Genomic DNA, 16,182 nt, shown 5'->3' with positions numbered 1-16,182 from the left:
TCTAGCGTGCCCACATCCCCCCACATCTTAGTGTCATCAGCAAATTTGAACAGGGTGCTTTTTACCCCTTCGTCCAAGTCACTGATGAAGATGTTGAACAGTGCAGGCCCGAGGACCGAGCCCTGCGGAACCCCACTGCCCAAGTCCTTCCAGGTTGAAAATGACCCATCCACCACCACTCTCTGGGTGCAGCCCTCCAGCCAGTTGGCGACCCAATTGACTGTGTGGGTGTCGACACCACAGTCCCCCAGTTTCTTAATGAGAACAGGGTGAGAGACAGTGTTTTGCTAGAGGCCCCCAAAAAACCACACTCAAGAAAGAAGACCCCATACTGATTTTTAAAAAATGGCTTGGAAAGAAAGTGAAAATATCTATAAAAAATAACAAATGGAAGAAAAGAGAAATGAATATACATTAGTAGCCATGCACTGTACTAAATAAATAAAATAAGCCAAAGGCTGCAAGGCCAATCTATGGCCAGTGGAGTTGAAAACAAAAGGAGGAGTTTTTAAAGTATAATAGGAAAAAAGAATCCTAACCATTGTCAATAATAATACAAGTGTTCAATAAATATTTCTGTTACGGTATCTGAGAAAAAGCCAGCTTATGTCATATCATAGGAAAAGGAGTATCCTGATAACATGTTTTCATCAATTCATAGATGCTAGGGTTGGAAGGGACCTCAACAGGTCATCGAGTCCCACCCCTTGCCTAGGCAGGAAAGAGTGCTGGGGTCAGATCCAGCCTTCTTCTAAAGATCCCCAAGGTAGTGGAGAGCACCACCTCCTTTGAAAGCCCATTCCAAATTTTGGCCACCCTTACTGTGAAGTTTTTCCTGATACCTAGCCTAAATCTGCTCTCTGTCAGTTTGTGACTGTTGTTCCTTGTTTACCCCAAGAAGTGCCCTGGTGAGCAGAACATTTCCAATCCCTTGCTGTGTCCCCCTAATGAATTTGTAGGCAGCCACAAAATGACCTCTCAGCCTTCTCTTGTGGAGGCTGAAGAGGTCCAGGTCCCTTAGTCTCTCCTCATAGGGCTTGTCCTGTAAGCCCCGAACCATACGAGTGGCTCTCCTCTGGACCCTCTCAAGTCTATCAACATCCTTCTTGAAGTACGGCGCCCAAAACTGGACACAGTACTCCAACTGCGGTCTGACCAATGCCACATAGAGGGGAAGTATCACCTCCTTGGTTCTATTTGTCATGCACCTGCTGATGCATAATAAAGTGTGGTTAGCTTTGCTGATGATTTCGTCACACTGACAACCCATATTCTCTCTTCCAGTAGTAATTAAGGATAATATTAAAGAGCAGTTATTAAACAGCAACATTTAAAAACATTTTTTTTAAAACCTCTCATGCAAGAGTTGTAAAAGGAAAGGGACAAGGAGCTCTGTGTGCTGTTTATTTTGGTTTTCAGTAAGTTTTGGAATACTGGGGAAGTTCCAGAGGACTGAAAGAAAACAAATGTGCAAATATTAAGAATAGGATAAATGGAAAAACTAGAACAAATGTAGGCCTAGCAAAATATAGGAGCCAGTTTGGTTGATGTAGAAGTCTACATCTATGTATGCTATTGCTGCTGACAGACATGAAAAAATAATCAAAAGCAGTGCTTTACTTTCAGCTCAGCACACCTCCAGACCAAGTGCAGCATATGCCCAAAAGAAGCATTGTGTTAGTTTGACCCGGCTTGCCCAGTGTCTATATAAATCAGGCGCTTCAGTGGGGCTTTTTTGGCACTTTAACAGGGCTTTTTGGTGCTTTTATCTAATAGCTGATTCAATCATAAAAAATAAGGGTTGGAAAGGACCTCAGGAGGTCATCTAGTCCAACCTGCTGCTCAAAGCAGGACCATCCCCAACTAAATCATTTCAGCCAAGGCTTTGTCTAGCCAGGTCTTAAAAGCCTCCAAGGATGGAGAGTCCACAAACTCTCTAGGTAACCTGCTCCAATGTTTTACTACCTTTCTAATAAGAAAATTCTGCCTAATATCTAACCTAAACTTCTGTTGCTGCAACTTGGGACCAATAAGTTTTGGAATACTGGGGAAGTCCCCCTTGTTTTGTCATCTGCCACCACTGAGGACAGTCCAGCTCCGTCTTCTTTGTAACCCCACTCTAGGTAGTTGAAGGCTGCAATTAAATCCCCTCTCAGTCTTCTCTTCTCTTCTCTAAACTAAATGGGCACTTGTACACATGATAGGGGTTTAGTCCTCAGGGTTTTATTCTGTGCCCCCTAAACTGAAATGGTGAGTTTTTAATTGAAACCCACCATCAGGCCCATCCCTGAGGTGGGTGGGGGTTGAATTGGGGCAACTGCCCCATGCTCCACACTTGGGGGGCCCCACAGAGCAGGGCGGAGCAGCCACAGCGACTCCGCACTGCTGCCAGCTTCACATCTGGGCACTCAGACCCCCACACCAAATTCAGCAACTCTGGGCGGAACCCCGCACAGGCGTATTTGCCCTGAGCCCTGCACTCTGCTCGCATTGTCTCTGCCCACCATTTCAGCTTTTCCATCAGATTATGGTGACGGGCCCAATCCTTTTTTCTTTTTATTTTTTTTTTTTGGTCATAGGCAGAGCCTGTCTGCTGGTTGAATCAATAGCTGATTTAATCAGTTATTAGATAAAAGCGCAAAAAGCCCCACTGAAGTATCCGATCTGCACAAACACCGGGGAGTTGGGTCAAGCTAACGTACTTCCTCTTCTGGTAAAGCACTGGTGGGGTTTGTTTCTTTTACATGTCTACCAGCAGCTTATATCTGTCTCAGTACCACAACATTTTGATTAAGAAACCAGAATGATACAGCATCCAGATGTTTCATGTTAAATGGATAAAATTAGCTTCATGATGGGTCTTGAAATGCAGTTGTAAGTGGGAAATCATCCTTGAGCAGATGTGATTTTAGTGGGTTCCATGTACATTTGTTCTTGGTTCTACACTGTTTTAATATTTTTATCAGGAATGTAGAAGAAAACAAAATTATCACTAAGAGTTGGCAGGTGATACAAGGTCTGGGGGATTTTCAGACAAGGAAGAGGAGAGGTCACTGATAAAAAAATATATCTTGATTACTTGATAAGGGAGGCACAAGGAAGCAATATGCATTTAATTCAGCCAAATGTAAAGTTGACATTTAGGAGCAAAATTGCTTAAACCTGTTTTAGAAGATGGGAATCTCAATTTAAGACATGGAGACTGAGAAGGATCTGGACATCGTAGTGGATTATCAACTGAAAATTAACTCCCACTGTGATGTTGCAGCCAAAGCAGTCAAAAGTGCTCAATCTGTTTAGTTTAATACAGAGAAGGTTAAGGGATGACCTGATTACATCCTATAAGTACCTTCCTGGGTAATAAAAATGTGATAAAGTGCTCTTCAGTCTAACAGACAAAGGATGAATAAAGTCCAATGGCTGGAAAATGTATCTGGACATTTTCAATATAGTCATGGGGCACATTATTGTTAACAATGAGGGTAAACAGCCATTGTAGCAGCTTACCAAGTAAAGTTTACTTTGCCAGAAATATATTTTAAAAGTATGCTATAATGCACGCAGAACTTAATTCAGGAAAGTCCTAAGACCTATATTATGCAGGAGGCCAGACTAGATCGGGGTGGGTAAAATGCGGCCCATGGGCTGGATGCAGCCCACTAGGCCATTCTATCCAGCCTATGGGTCAGCTAAAAAATTTAGAAAATTAATATTCATCTGCCCCTGGCTGCCTGTCATGCAGCTGTTGATAGCTTGCCAAAACTCAGTAAGCAGCCTTCCTCCCAAAATAATTGCCTGCCCCTGGACTAGATGATCAGAGTGGTCCCTACTAGCCTTATAATGTATGCATTCTGTGGTCAAAGCTCTATTCAAGAGTTCATTATGAAATGTGAAAACACCATAGGCAAGACCCTTGCAAGCAGTGCCCTAAGTTTCATTTGGCATAGCATAAGGAAACCAACAGCAATACAAGGCTTGTTCTTTAGAGTAACTGCAAAATCTTATTACATTGGTCAATTAACAGTAAAGTTCCAACAAGCCCTTGTGCAGGTCCTGTTTTTACAGTGTTGGTCTCCAAAATTATGGCCTGAGTTTTCGTGTGTATAATAAATTATATGCATCACTTAATACTCTCAATTTATATTTAGGGAGAGGCAGCTAGCTGTGACAGTCTGAAGTCAGGCAAAGGCAGGGCAGGGTAGCACCTTAGAGACTTTAGAGTTGAGTCTCAAGGTTCTCCCCTGCCCTGCCTTCTGCCAGTTTATATTTCATTTTCTCAAAAATCCATCTCCTTTTTCATAGCTGTAATCCACAAGAAAAAGTCTGATATTTCCCTTGCATTTTATTTCTCTGGGTTACCTTACCACCTTTAGGATTTTATCTGGATCTCTGACAGTTAGTAGTAAGCTGGTGAATAAAGACAGTTGATCCTCCATCTTCCTAATGGGCAGGAAAATTATTTTTTCTGTTTTCTGCAGAGAGGCTGTATCTTTACAACCAATATCACCTCTCCCACTGGTTGCAGTCAGATGTTGTCCCTGCAGTTAATGTGTCAGTCATAGTATAGATGTTTAGGCTTGCAGATAGTCATATAACAAGTATTCAGTAACAAGAGGAAGATCAGGGAAAGTGTGGGTCCCTTACTGAATGGGGGAGGCAACCTAGTGACAGAGGATGCGGGAAAGGCTGAAGTGCTCAATGCCTTTTTCACCTCAGTTTTTACAGGCAAGGTCAGCTCCCAGACTACGGCACCTGGCAACAGTGTGGGGAGAAGGTGAGCAGCAAACAGTGGCAAAAGAACAGGTTAGGGACTATTTACAAAAGCTGGACATACACAGGTCCATAGGGCTGAGTAGGATGCACCCGAGGGCAGTGGTGACGTGTTGGGGCTGCACAGGAGTGCATGTGCACCCTCTGAGAGCGCTGGTGTACCCCCTGACAGGCAGCACTCCCCACTTAGGCAACGGACAGGGATGTGCCCAGTGAAGGGCTTCTGGCACTTCTGGAAGCACCACTCACGCTTCCTGGTTCACGCAGTCAGCTGTGGGGGGACCTCCCCACCATCACTGACTGGTCCCTGGGGGGGCCACCAGTCACCCATGCCTGAGGGGAGTTGGCTGGTGTGATTATCTTTGACAATGGCCACTGGCCATTATCTTTGAAAACTCATGGCTATCAGGAGGGTCCCAGATTATTAGAAAAGGGCAAACATAGTGTCCATATTTAAGAAAGGGGAAAAGGAGGATCCATGTAACTACAGACCAGTCGGCTTCACCTCAGTGCCTGGAAAAATCATGGAACAGATCCTCAAGGAATACATTTCTAAGCATTTTGAAGAGAAAAAAGGGGATTAGGAACAGTCAACATGGATTCACCAAGGGCAAGTCATGCCTGACTAATCCAATTGCCTTCTATGATGAGATGACCGGCTCTGTGGATGCAGGGAGAGCAGTGGATGTGGTATACCTTGACTTTAGCAAGGTTTTTGATACAGTCTCCCACAACATCCTCACAGGCAGGTTATAGAAGTATGGGCTGGATGAATAGACTGTAAGGTGGATAGAAAACTGGCTGGAGCGTCAGTCTTAGAGGAGAGTAATCAATGGCTCAATGTCTAGTTGGCAGCCAGTATCAAGTGGGGTGCCCCAAAGGTTGGTCCTGGGGGTGGTTTTGTTTAATATCTTCATCAGTTACCTAGAAGATGGCATAGAGTACACCCTCAGAAAGTTTGCAAATGACACCAAGCTGGGGGAAGTAGTGCATAGGCTGGAGGGTAGGGCTAGGAGTCAGAGTGACCTAGACAAATTGGAGGACTGGGCCAAAAGAAATCTCATAAGGTTCAACAAAGACAAGTGCAAAGTCTTGCACTTAGGATGGAACAATCCCATGCACCAGTTCAGGCTGGGGGCTGACTGGCTGGGCAGCAACTCTGCAGAAAAGGACCTGGGGGTTACAGTGGACAGTAAGCCAGCTGTGTGTCCTTGTTACCAAGAGGGCTAACGGCATACTGAGCCGCATTGGTTGGAGTGTTACCAGCAGGTCAAGGGAAGTGATTATTTCCCTCTATTCAGCACTGGCAAGGCTACATTTGGAGGACTGTGTTCAGTTTTGAGCTCCCCCCCGCTACAAAAGGGATGTGAACAAATTGGAGAAAGTCTATCATAGGGCAACAAACATAGCTAGGGGGCTGGGGCATATGACTTACGATGAGAGGCTGAGGGAACTGGGCTTATTGGACGCTTGTACACTTGACAGTCACCACAATGTACATATGACAAAAATGAAATTTGTGTGGTTTAATGGCATCACACATTACACATGCACCAGTGTTGGGGGTTTTAGGTGAGTTTGCATTGATACATTGCAGCTGTCAGCTCGCTTCTCCTGCCGCAGGAGAGGTGGGCAGATTCCGCAGAAAAAAGGATTGGGCCCCTCACCACTTCTGCTTTCAGCAAGCACCTGCTGAAAGCTGAAGTGGTGCAGGGTCCGATCATTTGGGGGTTTTTTCAGCATAGCCTGTGTGTCTCTCCCACGGACGGGGGGCGAGCTGCTGGGGGCCCCAGTATTTCCCTCAATGGCAGTTGCTCCTCCCCGGGCATCCGAGGCAGGCTGCTAACAGGCCTGGTGGTGTCCCAGCTTGGAGGCAGCACCCAGCATGATCCATGCTGCTGGAAGCATACTGGGCACTGCTCCCTGGGCAGGCCTGGGAAAGAATTGGATTGGGGCAGGTGATGCCTCCAAGCTAGGGCAGCACCTGGCCCACAAGCAGCTCGCCTGGGCAGCCTAAGGGGTGCCACCACCACAGAGGGAAGAACCAGGGCCCCCTGCAGCTTGGGCTGCTCAGCCCACTGGCAGCTGTCCCCTGCCCAGGCTCTGGCTCTTTCAAAAAATAAAAATAAAAAAAAAATAAAAGGATCAGGCACCTCACTGTAATGTGACAGAAAAATTGAAACCCAGCATTTCAGTTTAGGGGGCATAGAATAAAACCCCGATTACATATACAAGTGCCCATTTAGTCTTGAGCAGAAAAGACAGAGAGGATTTAATAGCAGCCGTCAACTACCTGAAGGGTGGTTCCAAAGAGAATGGAGCTGGATTGTTCTCAGTGGTGGCAGATGACACAACAAGGAGCAATGGTCTCAAGTTGCAGCAAGGGATGTTTAGATTAGATTTTAGGAAGAATTTTCTCACTAGGAGAGTAGTAAAACACTGGAACAGGTTACACAGAGAAAGTGTGGACTCTCCTTGGAGGTTTTTAAGACCCAGCTAGACAAAGCCTTAGCTGGAATGATCTAGTTGGGGATGGTCCTGCTTTGAACAGGGGGCTGGACTAGATGACCTCCTGAGGTCCCCTCCAGCCCTAACTTTCTATGATTCTATATCTCTATGTTATGAGTATGTTAATTCCTTGTGAATCATATATTAAAAAATCAAATCATTCTCACACACAGTTTAGAACTCCAGGCTCTGATAATGTTATATTTACTGAGGAGAGTTGGAAAAAATGGTTTTATTTGCTTTTTCAGAAAGACAATGATTAATTTCAGAGTCATACCATTTGAGCCATAAAGAAATATCTAGGAGGAGATTCACTAGAGATTCCAGGAGATTTGCTAAAGTTTTGAATCTCAGTGCTTCTAATGCTCCTGGTGGGTTTTTTGTTTTTAGAGTCCTGTTAAATGTTGTTGCCTCATTTCTAAACCAGTGTAATTGAGTGAGGTGGCAAAACTTTGGGAATAGTGTTTGGCATTTGTGAAGCTTAGAAGATAGAAAGCTGCTTGTCCCACAATAAATGGTGGTGAAATAAGGTGATATTACTAATTAAAGTCCTCAAAATGTGCCCAGCCATTTTCACGGTATTCAGAGCATCCAATTTGAAGCCAAAAACGTTTCTATTCTTAGGAAAAATGAAATACTTATTTGTAAAAATGAGCTTGAGCCAACTTGCCTTCATGTTTCTGGCAAGAAATGGGAAAGCTTCAGCATCACATCAGCTGAGATGGATTAAAAAATGTAGTACTGCATGTTATCTTGTTGACAATACCATGGTTCTAATAGGTTCGCTGTCACTCCTCCCTTCCCCTTCCTCAGCATCTCATATGTGTTAAAGAACATGGACCAGTCTGGGAATTCATCAAAATAGCAGGCAGCCTATGCCTAGCCATATCCTTGGGAATTTCAGGAAATGAGCACATACAAAATCAATATGTTTGGAGTAAGACATATCTTGTATTTGTCTGAACACAGCTCTTCTGTACCAGCCAGGCCTTACTGTGTCATCTGACCAGATTTCAGTTTAAGCTAGGGACATTGACATCTTCCTATTGTCTAAGAAGACTTCCTCCTAATTTTCTTCTCAAGCCCAATAGATAGAGAATGGTGAGCTCTTGCCCACCCAAGTCATCTTCCTTTTACATCCATAGCTTACAGCAGTATTATTCAATCCTTACAATGTCTTCCTGCTGTCCAAAAGAAACACCACTTCTATTTTAGCAATAGAAATGAAGCAGTTTTCAAACTTCTCATGTTACCCTCTTGGAACACTCACTTAGCCAAATAAGAAAAGAATCCCAGGGAAAAAGAGAAATTCCCTTATAATGCTCATAAAAACCCTCACCAAGCACATAGTGGTCCCACATAACACCCACCTTAGGGGGACAGTGCCTAAGTGCAGTCAGCTAGTGAAACCAGTGAGACCGAGTTATGTAAACTAAGATCTCCAGAAACAATTGCATTTCTCAAAGGAACTCAATCTCACTTAAATATATATCTCCATCTGTATCTTCTACCCCCATTTAACATTTCCACAAACAAAACAATACTACATATTTTCTTCTAGGCATCATAATAGTCTCTCAAGATACTATTAAACTGCCTCATACTAATTCACTAATCACATAAGAAATTAAAGCCATGGGGGTGATATCTTTTATTGGACCAACTGTATGATTGGGAGGGACATGGACACGCTTTGGGTACCAGTGTACCCTTCTTCAGGTGTCTGAGAAAAAGAAACAGACAGCAGAGCTAAACAGCAGATAGAAGAAAGGCTTATGCAAAACTCCATTTCCTCAACTCCAGCTATATGCTAAATATCTCAACAGTCATACAGAGAAGTGCATTATGCACCTATGTGAAATTAGTATTTTGAGCCATAACAGTTTTAGGAGTGTTCAGCTATTGCCAAGGTTGAAGGAATTTTGTAATACTGTTTTTTTGTCACCTAAGAGTCACTTATTTTTAAAAAAATATTTTGATAAGTATAAAAAATAGGCCAGTAGAATGTTTGTTCACCTTTTCTTGTTCACTTGCTTCAACGATGTTGCTGTGTAGTAACGTCATTCCTTTCTGAGGTATAGAAGTGATGATGCTTACAGCAAGCAGTGAAGTTGCTGAAGCTACTTAGCCTGGGAGAGACCAGTTAAAAAGCTATCAGATTCCACATGACTTCATAAGTGAAGCTGACATTTTGCTTACAAAGGTGAAAATATGACAGTGAAAATGAAGCATGGATAAACACACTGCCTTCTTTTTGATACAGGGAAGTCAGTGGGCAGTAAACTAGCTTGTAAAATTCCAGTATGCTTACTGTGCCACACAAGCTTGCCATGTAAATATGGCAAGCATGTACTAAATGCAAGGTAGCATACTTAATTTCCAAAACAGAATAAACTTGCTTGCAAAAAGGCACAGTAAACGCGCACTCAGAGGGCATGTGTATAGGAGACATTCACTGTGGAGTAGACTAATTAGCTCCACAGTAAATATCTTGCATCTACATGTACAGCCTTATTAGGCCTCAGGAAATTAATTAACTCCATAGCACTGCACATGTAGATGCTGGCACAGCTGGCTGGGACACAAAGGTACTTCAGTACAGGGGCTGCCTGCCGGCCTGCCCCCACACTGAAGCACTTTTGTGCCCCAGCCAACCCCTATGCAACACGTTGAGGCAAGTTGGAGCAGCCCTGGCCTGGCAGACTGACCCCCTGGATCCCCTGCCAGCTGAGGGTGCTCTGACACAGCTCAACATGCTGTGGTCCTAGGAGCATGTATAAATGTAGCACCTGGGATCAGTAAAATCTGTGATAAGCACTGGAGTTTATTGCTTTGCCTTAATAGCATGTATAGATGCACCCAGAGTATCCACTTGCGGGGGTTAGAGCAGCAAACTAGTGTACTGTAAATTAATGCCCTGGCTTAGCTTAGCTCAGTAACTTTCCCTGCGTAGACGAGCGGCATGGGATCTAGCAAAACATAGGACAATCTTGAGGAGAGACAGACACATTATGAACTCAGGGCAAAATTTTCAGCAGTGAACAGGGACTGGATGCCTCCTTTTTGGAGTGCTGAAGTTGATACATCTTAAAGAAGTCTGCTTTTCAGAAAGTGCTAAGTGCGCACAGCCTGAAAATCAGACCTTTGAGGTATCTCTAGAAATACTGAAAAAGGCACTCAAAATTAGTGATTTTTTTAAAAGTATTACCTTAGACTGTTAGCTAAAGCTAACCCTTTTTGCATTCTACTGCTGTTACAAGAACAACTGGAAGAAAACACAAGGTTGAGAAATACAAAATAGCATTTATTTATTTAGTCTCTCAGAAGTCAGTCTTAATGCTAGGGTTAATATCTGTTTAATTCTCCTGCAATGTTTGTGGCTCAGAAGAAAAGCACTGTATCTCAAAAAATACTCCAGAGTTAATCAGGGATATGGCAGCATCTGCTTGAGAGAGACTCATAATTGAATCAGACCTAATTAACCTATCACCTCTAGAGAAGAGAATAGGATGGTGGTACCTCCATTGAAATAAATGAGAGTTTTGAAGCAAGGGGAGAAAGCAAGGGAGGAGGAGGGGGAAGAGGGATAAAACTGTTTGTTTAATGCCTGGTTTTGTAACATGTTTAGGGAGAAAAAAGTATGTGTATACTTAAATATATGCAGAGTATTTAACTAGGCTGTAGTTTCAGAGACATTCCAGCATGTTTCCATATTAATACTGAATGCATGATTTAAGTCCAAGAAATGTTCTCTCCCTTACGTGGTTTGGGCTGTTTACAGGATGCACAGATTTTCTTGTCTTTCTTGCCAACCTAATTTATAGTCATAGACATTATATTTTTGAACCAAGAAAACTTTTAATGCAGTGGGCAGAAAATCCCTAAGATTTCAACAAATGAAATGCAGCATCTGTTATATATTTGTTGAATGAAATGGATGCACAAATCAAAAGGAGAGCTATTTCCCATTTGATATAAGTCTTAATGGTGTTCAGAGCAGATCTTGGACAACCCTGCTTTAAGACTTCTGTTTTACTTTGTGATAGATAGCTAATGTACAGTAATTACAATTTGTTTCATGCAGTGCCCTGCCAGACTGTTTTAGATTATTTGAAGACTGTACTTCAGCACCACAACCAGCTTATGATACCACAGCCAACGGACCATCCAACGGAGGTAGTATACAATGATGCTATGCTACATACCTTTACATTTGATATTTCATTGAAAATAACTAAATAAATCAATAGGCACTGGAGGAATATACTTAGGCTAAAATATGTAAAACCCAGTATTAAACTGTCATTTCATATATGCAACAAAGGATTAAATTTACATAGTCCTAAACTTGTTGGAATCATGCCATTACTAATTTAATCCAAAATTGTTCTGTACAACAATGTGTAACGCGAACAGGCACACGCACACACTATTTGCATTGTAATGGGAACTTTTTTGTCTGACCTTTCTACAGACAGAGATATCACCAAATGCAAATAAAAATGCTTTTCAACTTCATATCTCAAACAGCCCAACATTACAGATTTAGTTCTGTTTCTTGTGATTTTGACAGAACTACAGTTTTCAGTGTACTGTTTCTTTTCTCAAGGGACTTAAAACAAAATTAGACATTAACAGTAATATCCCCAAAAGTCAACACTAAGTGTAAGTGTATTTATAATACATGTAAATATATATTATTTATATATTTATTAAATATATATTATTAAGCCCTGGAGACTTAAGCCTTGCATTTGTCCAAAAGATAGGCACGTCTATTTGAGCTCTGGAGCAATTTTACTTAATGTTGCCCCAGTGTTTAATTCAGGCTTTTCACATATACTTTTTCATATATACCTGCAAGGTGCAGTGCAAGGGACTGGAAAGAGTCCAGATTGTCATAGCAGCACTGAAGTTACTCTGTCCCAATTAAGAATCTGCCTCCAAGAGCCGGCATCTCTTTGCTTTCTTCCTCGTTTATTCCAAGAAGTTTGATTCTAATGAGAATTGCACTATGATCACTTGCAAGTATTCCAAGCTTTCATTGTCCTATCTCTATAAAATTTTGCTTGACCGAAGTTTTCAATCCATTGCAAAAATTGGCTGTGTTTTGTAATTGTCCATGTGCAGTAAATTGTCATGAAAGGAGAGAATCTTTTATTCAATTAAACACATTCCAATCTTTTATTCATAAGCTTAATCATATACAGATATAATCATATAAGCTGAATCTGCTTATTCTGTTTTTTGCAGTTTATTTTGATGACTCTTGGATAGACCAGTATTAATGTACATTTATCAAGAGCCTTTGCTTCAAAATGCTTAACCTACATCAGAAGTAACAACATTATAATGCCTGCAGCAGAACGTAGCAGCTGTCTAACAAAGGACCTGAACACTACAGACCACCTTTTGTCAGCCCTTAAAAAAAAAACCTCTAGCAAATTTAAACTTTAAAAGGGGCTCTTGGAATCAGGTCAGGTTTAATAGTTTCCTTCTAGTCAAATGCTATGAGATCTTTGACAACCACAGACAGTCAAGATCTTTTTAAATGATATTTACAAGACTCCACCTCCATCTTCACAGTTCTTTTAATGCTGTGCTTACTTTTTAGGGTAGTTACCTACATAGCTTTAAGTCCCTTTGAAGACAGTTGGACCAGAGTCCCATATCATGCAGGTACTGAACAAGGCCTTATCTTGTTTAGTTTCAGAGATGACAAGACCATAACCCCAGCTAGCACAGCAGTTGGTCAAAGGTCTCACTCCTAATAAGCAGGAGTGTGTAAGTTGTAGTAGTGTCAAAACTTAGTGTTCATTTCCATTTTACATTGCTGGGTTTTATTTTTTAATCTGCATAGTCCAGAAGATGAACCCTAGGAATCTAGAATGGACAACAAACTAGCTTTTATGTATGAGGGATGTTTAGCTATCTGCTCTGGGTCATGTGCTCTTGTACTTTGTCTGTCTGCCAGAACTGACCCAGGAAATATTACCTCAGTGTAACGCGGTCCCCCTACTTACATAGAGCCAGCTGTATAAGTAGTGTGTAAGTTCACCGCTCTCCTCCTCTGCTGCCAAATGAGCAGGGTGATGACAGCGAAACCAAGTAAAAGAACACATGGCCAAAATGCCTGTACATTGCAGTGCTTCTGACACCTGGTCTTTGGTCCTTCAGGTCTGTGAGTAGCCAGCATGAGTGAAAGCAGTTAGGGCTGTAGCTGCACAGCAGTAGTAGCAGGATGAATGAAGTACAAAGGGGATTTTTTTAAGATATGCCCATCTGCGAAGAGGTATGTAAACATGCAGAGAGAGAGAGTGATTTTTTTCTAAGTTCATACTAAATGGACTAAATGTCTGCAAACAAATAGCATTATATTACCAGAGCTGGCCATGAGTAGCACCCGTCTCCATCTTCCCTCATGGAAAAAGAAAGTATTTCATTGCACACATTCTTCATGAGCTCCCATCTAAACAGTTTATTATATGAAGCTTTTATTAATCAGGTCTAATTTAATGAAACAGTGCTAGAGTTATAAGTCGCAATAAATGTGTAGTTGTAAAAGCAAATTAGTCTCTAGGAGGGTTTTTCTTCTTTACCTTAATTACTTGTGAACAAGTACATTAAAACTGAGAGCTAGGGTTAATTAATTTGTCCTGTACTATAGAATTTTATAGGCAACAAGAACTAAAGTAATGCTGTTTAGGTGCAGTTGACTAAAGATAGCTTATAAATGTTGTGTAGGTTATGGAAATTCCTGTAATTAGTCCCACTGCACCCATTTAGTGTTAGAATTTTAAAGCACACATAATTTATGAAGGTTAAAAGTAAGATGCATTTTCAGTTGACATGGTGGCATTTGCAGAAAGCTATAATTTGAGTTAATGTGGCATTCATTAATAGTAATGAAGCTTTTAGTTTTTTTATAGTTGATTTATTTATTTTCCTTATAGTTTTCATAGTAACATAACTGTTGTCAAGTTATAGGTGTGTTCAACAAAAAGTAATGAATTTATTATAAAAATAGACTATAAAAAGTCACTTCTGAAGTAGTTAACTGTCAGCTGCCAAGAAGAAACCTGTTTGATCACACTCTTCAAAGACCTTTTTACACATTTTAATAGATTAAGAAGAAAGGTTATATTTAAATGGTATCTCCAGTCATTGGATCTTGACACATTTTAACCTACCTGTTAAAGTGCAAGTTATAAATAGCTACTCTTGCAGAAGATGTTCATTGTACCTTACTGGATCTTGTTATAGAAAATGCAAATTTAATTTTAAAAGTGCCTGTTCTCAGTATGAACGTTACTTATTCACCTCAGTACGCATTTCACTCTTAGGACCTCAGCTACTTAAAAGCATATTTTTCTTTGGAACTGACGTATGTAGTTGTGTGCCTTGCAAGTAATAGAAATATTTAACTTTTTCAGGGAAGCAAGCAGCTGCTGAACAACTATCCTGTCTACATCACTAGTAAACAGTGGGATGAGGCTGTAAATTCTTCAAAGAAAGATGGAAGGCGACTACTTCGATATCTCATCAGATTTGTTTTCACAACCGATGAGCTTAAGTACTCATGCGGCCTTGGAAAAAGGAAAAGGTCAGTGCAGTCAGGAGAGACAGGTCCTGAAAGACGTCCTCTGGATCCAGTAAAAGTAACATGTCTCAGAGGTACTGCATCTTTTCGCTCAGTGTCCACCATATGTGATCTCATTTCACCACATTGGCTCTGGCTCAATAGAGCACTCAGCTTACTGTAATAGAATGGGTTTCCGAGAAAAGTAGAGGCATGAAAAAACTTCTGAGTATAGGAAGGACTGGAGAGACTGAGGAAGTTTAGTCTACATAAAAGGCAACTAAGTAAGCACATGATAATAGACTATAAAATAACAGTTGGCAAAGAAGACATATCAGAAGGTCTTGCTACCCTCTCTTATAATACAATAATGGGGTGACATTTATTCTTTTATTGTGTCTCATTGTAAAAAAAGATTTTTTTAATTAACACATAATCTGTGGAACTCAGTGTTGTAATATACAATTCAAAGTAGGATTCAGCAAGGACTCGTATTTTATATGGATGAGCTCATCCACAGGAAGCTGAATATTAAATTTTAGACATACCCATAGAGACATCAATATCAAAGGATACTGATATAAACTGTCGACGTAAGTGGCACATGCATGCTTCTATAGCAATACAAGTGAAGCAAAACCACTGCAACTTTAATCCTTCATTCAAGGTCAGCATTAGCGGAATTTAGCTAACTTGTATCACTACAGGATCATGCTGATATAAGAGATAGATCATAAGAGCTGATGCATACTCCCAAGTAACAGCTCCCCATCCCCTTTTACAGTGGTTAAAAGGTACATTTTCCATACCCTTACTCTTCAGGGCATGAACCAACAACATTAAGTGAGAGGGTTAAGATGAAACTTCCCGCTGAGGGCAAGTTATTCCATATCTGTCCATTCAGGGGGGTTTGGAAATATCTGACCAATGACAAAAAGCTTTTATAAAATCTCAGAAAAAAAATAGGCATTGTTATAGCAGATTAGATCATCTATCCATTTTACAGAGTATTCGCAGTCTTTGACATTGGTCAGATATTTCCAAACCCCCCTGAATGGACAGATATGGAATAACTTGCCCTCAGCGGGAAGTTTCATCTTAACCCTCTCACTTAATGTTGTTGGTTCATGCCCTGAAGAGTAAGGGTATGGAAAATGTACCTTTTAACCACTGTAAAAGGGGATGGGGAGCTGTTACTTGGGAGTATGCATCAGCTCTTATGATCTATCTCTTATATCAGCATGATCCTGTAGTGATACAAGTTAGCTAAATTCCGCTAATGCTGACCTTGAATGAAGGATTAAAGTTGCAGTGGTTTTGCTTCA

General features: G+C 41.3%; 1 protein-coding gene across 1 annotated transcript in view; it reads left to right on the top strand.

The window, feature by feature from the left end:
• The window catches only part of BEND4 (BEN domain containing 4), a 50,017-nt gene that overhangs the window by 23,844 nt on the left and 9,991 nt on the right, over window positions 1-16,182 (top strand). Inside the window, exons 4-5 of the mRNA XM_019526647.1 lie at window positions 11,363-11,454; window positions 14,712-14,952. Of these exons, the coding sequence (XP_019382192.1) occupies window positions 11,363-11,454; window positions 14,712-14,952 (333 nt within the window). The remainder of the gene's footprint in view (window positions 1-11,362; window positions 11,455-14,711; window positions 14,953-16,182) is intronic.

Source organism: Gavialis gangeticus, unplaced genomic scaffold (genome assembly GCF_001723915.1).
Source record: "Gavialis gangeticus isolate Ggan-Ray unplaced genomic scaffold, GavGan_comp1, whole genome shotgun sequence".
In the NCBI taxonomy this organism is placed as follows: Eukaryota; Metazoa; Chordata; order Crocodylia; family Gavialidae; genus Gavialis; species Gavialis gangeticus.
The sequence above is the reverse complement of the archived record's forward strand: the minus strand, read 5'-3'. Positions and strand labels throughout refer to the sequence as shown.